The sequence below is a fragment of the Ascidiella aspersa genome, chromosome 4 (genome assembly GCF_963924565.1).
Source record: "Ascidiella aspersa chromosome 4, kaAscAspe10.2, whole genome shotgun sequence".
In the NCBI taxonomy this organism is placed as follows: domain Eukaryota; kingdom Metazoa; phylum Chordata; class Ascidiacea; order Phlebobranchia; family Ascidiidae; genus Ascidiella; species Ascidiella aspersa.
The window spans coordinates 12,579,868-12,589,214 of record NC_139450.1 but is presented as its reverse complement, the minus strand read 5'-3'; the positions used below and the strand labels follow the sequence as shown (position 1 = coordinate 12,589,214).

Sequence of the window (9,347 nt, the reverse complement as noted above, 5' to 3'; positions counted from 1 at the left end):
ATGCTGGTTGGAGCAAGATGCACGACAGGTGCTAACAGAGAGGCGTAGACTGCCTTAAGATTTCGCATTTAAACTTGCGGCGGTATTGACACTTAATTATTAGGCGAAGATTATCGCGAAGTAATTGGTCGCCCGAAAAAAAACTAACGCCGCATTGAAAGCAAGCATTATAAATGATTCGCCGATATTCTGCTTTGAATATCTCTACTGTATAGTATGTTACTCCAATCCAACATATCAACACACAATTTTAAGTTGTGTAGGCCTGGTGTTGATATGTTGGATTAGAGTTGCCACCAGATTTCGCATTTAAATTTGCGGCGGTAAAATAAGTTGTTTCTTAACAGCATTAAGTAATTTTACTAAAGAGAAGCCTCGTTTTAAAATGCAAGTCGCACGAGCCCAGTTGGACGTGCAACTTCGCACAATGAAAGTCTCACGCGCGGGACAATAAAGCGCAGCAGGCGGTGAGTCGCTTCGTCACTTCACAAGCTGGACAAAGCAAGCGAATATGAACGAATTCTGTATGAAAGTTTTTCTGCTGCTAGATGGCAGTCGTTAGCTACAAAGAGCTAAAACGCAATATTTCAGGTTTTTACCCCCCAAGCAAAGGCCCCTGGGGGTGCAGCCTCATAAACTTTTACAAAGCACCTACATACCACTTTACGCCATGTCTGAAAATTTGAAAGTTCTGCGATGTGTACTTTTTCTATAAAGCTTCGGACAAAAGTCGGTCTGAAACATACCATAGAAAACCATAGGAAACCAAAAAAGAACAAGATATGTCCCGAAAATAAATTTTCGGCCCATATAATAACGGCAAAAACAAGATATGTCCCGAAAATAAATTTTCGGCCCATATAATAACGGCAAAAACAAGATATGTCCCGAAAATAAATTTTCGGCCCATATAATAATACCGCATACCACAACGCATATTGTTTGGGTTAAGGGTGCGGGTTAGCGTTTGGGTGAGTCAAGTAATATTATGTTTATTATTATTAATAACTTGACCCACCCTCAACCAAACGCTAACCCTAACCCAACCCCAAGTAATATGTGTTGTGGTATGCGGCATTTGAAGAAATTTTTTTTTTTATTAATTTTTACGTACAATAGTGAAAGAGCGCCGGATTCTCGACCAGCGCCAAAAGCCTATAATTAGTGCAGAAATATGTGCTGCACAGGGGAGATCCCCGCATAAAATGCAGTCTGGCCTACATAAGCAAACATTGCCCCTTCTCTGATTCAAAATTTTTTTCTTGTCTAGTTGAAAAGTGATAAAAAGTTTTTTTCCGCAGCGGGTTTAGGAAATTTGTATTATGCTGCTAAAGTTGTGTTTTATAATCTAGTATATAAAGTCAGGATTGGGGTCGAAGTAAGTAGCTGAAGACCCAAGTGTTTTAACTCCGCAACTAATCAAATTTCCATAAATTAATAATAAAGCAGATACTTCATAAAATCACTGAATCTATATAAGGCTTATCTCTATTCTGTTCCTTTCATTGCTTCATATGTATTCTAAAAGTAACTACCATAACAGATAGTAAGTTAACTATGTTCGTTATCACCAAGGTGGCTATTTTATGACTGAAAAAAAATACAATTTTGACAAATGAGCTATTAGGAATACATTGATTTAAACAATGCAGTTTAATATAAAGTACTGCAAGTGTTTTGGCATTGTTCGTCATTTGTTTTTGATGTGTTACTGATTACTGTTGGAACACAACATTTATTTTTAGGGGCTTTATGCAACACTATTAAAAATGCTTAGTTAATATTTTAGACCAGTGGTTCTCAACCTTTTTATCTTATGGACCGGAAAAATTTCAAAACAAATTTTGCGGACCGGTGGACCTTCAAACATTAAAATCAACCCAAAATGCAAATATGACAATAGTATGCAACTTAAAAGCAAAGAATGGAAACTTCCATTCAATGAGCGATTTGCTGCTGTCTCTTTGATATCATACGTGTTATACATAGTTTTATTAAAGTTTTTCACATACAACTGGTCCTAAAATTTAAGACTTTATGAGCTGTAGCCTACTTTGAAACAGTTGGGCACAACATGTGCATTGTGTTGTATGATAAAGTCCAAAGTATACCATTAACTCTATGTTATGTCACAATGTTGCAAATTAAACCTATTGAAAATAAAAAGATTGCCACTTAAATAAATGGCTAGCCTGTCAAGATATTTAGTAGTGTTTATGAGCTACTTACTTGCGAATTTTACATAACTTGCAAAGAACTTGAAGTTGGTTATAAAACCAATTTATTAGTTATTCTAGGTTTTCTAAAAAATTATCATTGTACAAAATACAAATGTCTTGTTGCACATCAAGAATCCCACAAGCACTGCTTTCTGGTAAACACAAGATGCAGTCATTGAGCAGGACTCTTTGTTTAACTGCGAGACAACAAACTAAAGAAACACAGGCGCCTCCTAAAAAGCCACACACACCAACAGGAAAATTAGACGAGGAAGCACCACAGAAACCATACCATGGTTCAAATATATTTGAGCGTAAGTGCAATCATTATCTGAAATGTTTTTTTACTCAAGTTGTCGACAACATTTGCTATAATTATTGCAGCATTTCCTGATGACATTAATCCTGAAACTGGCGAAAAAGGTGGACCAAGGGGTCCTGAACCGACAAGATACGGCGATTGGGAAAGAAAAGGAAGAGTGACCGACTTTTAAGCAATTTATTAAAGTTGAATTACCTTTGTAGAATATATTTGTGTTTTTTTTATGTCACTGTGTCATGTTCAACAATTTAAGGACATGTTCTCATTCTCATACAGTTTGCAAACACGAAGCAAATGGAAAAAATAACTGACATATGCGGTGAATTGACTAGTTTTATATGTGTATTAGTTGTTTTGCAGTGGAGTAAAATCAACAGTTTCAAGTTAGAAGATCTCCTCAAGAACCAAAAAACCTAAACAAAATGACACAACATTAACAGTGGTACTTCGTAAACGGATAAATAACTTGAAAGAGCACTTACACAATCATCCCAAACATAATTAGAATATTCCACACAGCAATAACAAGTCTGAAGTAGCGAAGATTTTTAAGGAACTCCTTTACTTTGTCCCCTAAATAAAAGTGATTTATTGTGAATAAAGTATGGAACTAGAACTGTTATTAATCAGCAGGGGTCACCAAAGTAAGCCCGACATGGACATATCCTGACCATAAGGTTGGTCCATCTGGTTTGAACATGTTTTTGTATGATTAATAGTTTATCAATAGAAATGTTTGTCATTTTTATAATATTCAAATAAGTCCTGCCTTTTTTCAAAGCTGTTTAATTTTTTTTAGTTTTAATATTTTTGTTGTTTGAACAAGTAAATTAAGTGTAACAGGAAATTTTATACCCCTTTAGCGATCTTCATTTCTTATAGATATTCGGCCTGTGATTGCGATGATTACAGTTTGTCCTGCAATTTGTGAAAAAAGTTTGGTGAACCCTGATGAACAGTTATGATTTCGTTAAATTTGTAAATATGTTTTACATAAAAAAGTTGGTAAACAAATTTTAACCTGTACTTGGCTCTACATCTGCTGTGAAACCTGGTTCTTTGCTTTTATTCCTAGATGAATAAATACTGGAGTTATTATTATTATCGTCAACAGATTGTCTTTTTCATAACTGAAATTTCACTTTTACAATACAATTTTGTGTTGGTTCGATATATTTTGGTAAGGCTTTTTTATTGTAGTTGAGGTTATATTGTTGATGCCTGATAATAATACAAATGTCCTAAAACACACCGGTTTATCTTTCTTATGCCCCCTTTCTTTAAATCTATATTAATTGTGCAAAAATAAGTTTGTCTAAAAAAAAATTTTAGCACTATTTATTTGAATTGGCTTAAAAAATAGAATACTTACAGTCTAAAATTAAGAACTGCTCCGGCATTAACTAGAAGTGTACTAAAAAAAATAAAAGTGATTAGAAAATTAACATACAATAAACAAGTTTCAAATAAAGTCTATCGGTAATGATTTTATTGTAGATAAGGACATCAAAATTATTTAACTACAAAGTACAAATAGTGTTTATTGACAATTTGAGGGTCCAAGCAAAACAAGTCTTCTGTAGGAATTTTTCAGACAACTGTAAACCGAGACTAGTATTATCACAATATTAAACCGCACCGTGTAAACTTACCCAAATAAAATTAAATCTGACAACATTGTAGATTATAGGAGAATGCGATCTGCAGCGAATTTGTTACGACAAATATAAGTAGCCTAAACTTGGTAATTTGACACGCAACACCCGATCCGACTCGTTTAGGTCGCTTCAAGCCGTCTTATAATTTCACTTCTTCGGCCTTAAAGCAGTCCCGTGGATGTCCACTGACCCACTGGTGGGTAAACTTGCCTGCTTTATGCCAACAGCTTATTCCACTCGGTTCATAGCACTCACGAATCTTCGTGAATGTGATTTACTGGCAAGCGGCTATAGAGAAACGCAATATTTTGCTTTTTTATTACACAAAGGTAACGATTTCACCCGAGAATGATGCAAAGATGAACTACTTAAGTAATAACGAATAAAAACAGCAAAAATATATTTAGTTTACGAATAACTAGGAAATACGAAAATGTAGAATTTTTAATATTTTTTTTAAAACTTATACTCTCGTATAAGGGGACTCCCCATTGTAGCGACCGTAACACTAAAAAATTTCAATTCAGCTTAAAAAGTTGTCTTTCTGTCAGCACGGTTTTAAAAATTATGAAAAAAGGCAAAAAGTAATTACCTGATCAGTTAACATTTCCTGTCAGCTATGTTTTAGTCATGATAAAGTGTATTATATTCGGCCCTGAGGGTGTCATGTAGCCTGCAGAGCCACTGCCTGTACAAGTAGCTTTCCCTGTTATTGCATTGCAGCAATAATATATTGTTGAAAATGTTAGGCGCAATCTACCCTATAGAAGATGGTTGCTTACTAGTCTTTACTACCGTTTTGGACAGCCTAACGTATAGTAAAGGGCTTTGTTACTCAAATAACGCTATACCTGCAGAACGAGTCTGTGACCCGACTACCGCTAACATTCGGTCACATTTTTATTAGTATTTAACTGTTTTCACTAGTCTGGACCTATCACTTATCAAGAAACACAGCCGTTTAAGCAATCATTTTTTGTGGCTTGTCTAGTTGCCCAGGTCTAAACATGTAGCGAGCCAACATATTTGTAATTATAACTTGTGCGCTGTGCGTAAATAGACCAAATCTTAGTTTAAAACTGTCCTGGCATATTTCGTTTTCCCCCGAACCAAAGTCAGCAACTGACTAGCTTACCCGCCATCGCCCTTGTCCCGTATGGAAAATATGACAGATTTTGATGAAATCTTGCGATTGCACTGCCAGAAAATTTGGGATGACCTGATGCAACTAAGGTCAAAACTGCACCCGCCAATATAATTTGTTGAAAAACTGCTATTATGCTATTATATTCATTTTCAAGGGTTGAAGGTCTAGTCCATTGTTTCTTAACCTTTTGACTTGGTGGCACACCTAAAGACGTATGAAAACGTGGCGGCGCACCTTGTGAGCGAAGCGAGCGAGAATTTTTTTAGGTGTACCCGGTATTTCTCTTACTGCAATTTTTCAAATATTGTTTAATAGTTGCATATCTTTAAAGGGACTCCAGTGTTTAAGACTGAAAACGTTATTTTGTCCATTTAAGTCTTATTCCGATTAATTTTGGACTTATTTTGACATGTTTAGGTCTTATCTAGACTATTTTAGATCTTATTCTGTCGTGGTTATTACTGCGAATATGGCGTTATTTTTTCGGTGGTCTTAATAGGCCAACTATGAAAGCCTGTTATAGATTAATTATATGATTTAGATATTGCTGCTTTGTAGGCTTATTGAGTTTTCCACTTGAAAGCCTTGTGAAGTCAATGAGCTAAGTTAATTGGAAAGTAAAAAATATGTTTTATATAATAGGACCTACATTATTTTTTCTTTTTGTTTGCGGCGCACCTGGCAGCCTTCCATGGCGCACCAGTGCGCCGGGCGCACCGGTTGAGAAACGCTGGTCTAGTCTGTTAAAAATAATTGTGGGTGCACTTGTCATACTTTCCATGATGGACTCTTGTGCTATAATATAGTTTAACACAGCTACTGGAAATACACCCAACCATACACAACAATCATATTGCAATACTTGCGAGACATGTTCTTGCTGCACTGTGAACTGTATTTATTAAAAGCAGAGCTATGCTGAATTTTTTAAATTTACATATTTTCAATAACCTGACTATCGCTACACTGACAATATGCACTTTAAAACACTGAGGCAGTTTCTTCAGTTTTGATCTTTTTTGTGTTGGCTCATGGACTGCCTCCTTAAACGACTTTTGATAACTATCACATTCACTGTAATGTGTTTTAAAAAATGGTGTGCTTAGGAGTATTTTTTTACTTTTGCTCATTGTAGCATCATAGTGCCACCGTGCTATACATCCCCCAAAATCTATACTGCATTAAACTGTTTATGCCCCAAATGCTGTGCATACTATCGTATGTTGAGCTGTGTGACTTATAAATGCTACAAAGTAAATTTTTATTAAATGAAACTATAAACTTTTTGCACTAAACGTCTAATTGTTAGTATTAAGTGTTTTATGACAAAAACTCTGTGATATAATTCGCTTCATGTGCTGGGCCTTTAAAAGCTCTTGAAAGAGCATTTTGGGCAGCGACAAAAAAGTTTGTAGGCCACTGCTTAAAGAACATTGTACCCAAGTTGGAAAGTTTGCCTTATCTTATGCAGTTGCACTTTGTGCATTTTATGGAAATTTACTGTGGAATCAGATTAACTCCACAATCACAATATAAAACCCCTAGTACAGTTTTCAGTTGAACTTTATCTAAACTAGACAAATTGCATTTGTAAGGTTATTACAGCCTATTCTGTTCTCCAGGACAGGTGCACACCCAAATTAGTAAATTATAGAAAAAGATTTAGTTGTGATTGGATTCCAAACTATAATAAACATTAAACCAGGGGTGTCCAACTCAAACATGCCGGAGTGCCAATTTTTATCTTATAACTTCTTCCTGTGCCAAAGTATCGTAACCGAACCAATTCTTTTTAATCATAAAAGCGTTTTTTTACCAATAATCAGAATGTTTATTTAAACTTGAAAAATAACTATCTAGTAGAAAGGCGCAGCCCTACATCAAAGTGTCTCTCGGTGAGCTGACTTTTGTTTCTTTACACCAAGCTATATAATATATGTGAATGCTAGCCTCCACACAGTATAATGTTACTATATCAAAAGTAATTGTTGGTTGTCGTGATTGCCGCGATTGTTTTATATTGTGAACAAACAATGGCAATTGGTTGTATAACAAACTTAATATTTTCTGAAAATTGGCTCTATAACAAATTGAGCTTTTTTGTCAATTGGCTAAATAACAATTTTAGTGTTTTTTGGGCAGGGCTTGCGTGTTTTTTTATTAGGTCGCGTGCCAAATGTGGCACCTTGTTGGACACCCCTGCATTAAACCTTGGCCCAACTGAAAATTTGATGCCACTCACCTGAGGTCTTGACCAAATGTGCCATGAAATGCTGACTGAAAACAACACATTTAACGGTTACTAATACTATTTTACCTTGCCAATCCTGTCTTCGACATGTAACTTGGTATCATTACAATTTTATTTTAATCACATGTGATAACTATGCAGTGCAAAGCGATTTAGTAGAGTCAGAGCTTTATTATTCATGATATACTTTTAAAAAGGCAATACAGCAATCAACCGCAAAACTATTTGCTAACATTTATATTAATATCATGAAATTAAAACAAATATTCAACATTATAAACAACTGACATTTCAAAAAGTTGTATAAATTGTAGACCATAACTACCAACAAAAAATATCATAACAGAAACACCTGGTTGTTGCCCAAACTTAATTTTTTGTTTATTTAATGAGTGCGGTGCAGCACAATGAGCTCTTTACAAAGGGGGGGGGGGGGGGAACTGTTGTATTGTATTTAAGTTTTGCTACAACTGATCTGGTTAATCAGCTGAATATGATGCTGAAAATAACATGTTACTATTTGCCATTAATATCTTATTATCACTGGGTAAATACACTGTAAAGTAACCTTTGTTAACCTCGAGTAACCCCACATAAATATTATTATTAGGCGAAGGTTAACAGCAAATAATTAGAAAAACGCTGGTGTCGCAGTACATGGCTACCTTTATAGCAAGTACAGTAATTGTTTCGCCACTGCTACAGACCTTTATTCAAACTTGCCACTTGCGTATGTACAATTAGGAGCAACTCTTTGCACTCCAAGCTCAACCTATACTTCAAGCTAAAAACTATATTGGTTCCAACCATCAAATACAGCAAAATTAGATACAATATAAGCTTAAAGATTCTCTATTAAATATTGAATATCCCTATGTTTAACCCACTCTTCAGCTAAGCATAATGGGTGCAACAAATTCAGTCTGCAATTTCATTAATATTTTTAATTGCGTATGTACAATTGAGGCAATTCTTTGCTGTAAAACTTGAACTATATTGGTTTGAACATCCAAAACAGAGAAATTAGATGCAATATAAATTTGGATTTGAATCTTAAGACCCTTTATTAAATATTAAATATCCCTATGTTTAACCAACTGTTTAGATAATCGTAATAGGTGCAACAAATGTCCATCAACAATTTCATTAATATTTTAATTACTTTTTGATAAACTGTCCAATACAAATCAGTTATTTTTTCGGGTTTACAAATCTCTTTAATGCATAGGTGATATTTTAGTTATATCTAAATAACAAACAGCTATGAAAATGACTCAGAAAAACAAGACTCTTGTTATTTTAGAAAAATGTTGTTGGAAATATCTCTTATTGCAAGACAGAATCACAATTAGGTTTAATGTTACTTTATACCACTGGATTCTAAATAAAAAATTATATGTAATTTTTTGTACTGACATTATTTGAGACTACTAAATTATTTTCCCTGGATTTTTACACATTATCAGCAAAGATGTACAGTGTAATTTATACTTATGTCTTATCGATAGATAACTTTTAAGTATTTCAACCATCACTTCTGCTAAACTATATATTGCCCTTCAAACTTCATGAGCATTTTAAGGCATTTTGCTAATAAAGTGTATCTGTACTGGTACAACATTCTCGATTACTAGATAATATTGGTATTTTGGAGTTCTAACAACCTGTTTATATTTGTGTCATTAATTGGAAAATACCAATCAAATTTTAACTACACTTCTGTTTTAATTTTTACATATTTTTAATAAAC

The 9,347-nt window shown here is 34.4% G+C and overlaps 2 protein-coding genes across 2 annotated transcripts; one reads left to right on the top strand and one right to left on the bottom strand.

Annotated features, from left to right (window-relative positions):
* Positions 1–2,258: 2,258 nt before the first annotated feature.
* On the top strand, positions 2,259–3,712 carry LOC146147942 (succinate dehydrogenase assembly factor 4, mitochondrial-like). The gene is made up of 2 exons (XM_083386984.1): positions 2,259–2,533; positions 2,604–3,712. The coding sequence occupies exons 1-2, from the start codon at positions 2,332–2,334 to the stop codon at positions 2,711–2,713; spliced, it is 312 nt and encodes a 103-aa protein (XP_083243110.1). The 5' UTR covers positions 2,259–2,331; the 3' UTR covers positions 2,714–3,712.
* LOC146147941 (protein SMIM7 homolog) lies at positions 2,265–4,301 on the bottom strand. Its single transcript, XM_083386985.1, has 5 exons — positions 4,194–4,301; positions 3,914–3,955; positions 3,563–3,612; positions 3,024–3,114; positions 2,265–2,954 (listed from the first exon to the last, which is right to left on the bottom strand). The coding sequence occupies exons 1-5, from the start codon at positions 4,217–4,219 to the stop codon at positions 2,939–2,941; spliced, it is 225 nt and encodes a 74-aa protein (XP_083243111.1). The 5' UTR covers positions 4,220–4,301; the 3' UTR covers positions 2,265–2,938.
* Positions 4,302–9,347: the final 5,046 nt, after the last annotated feature.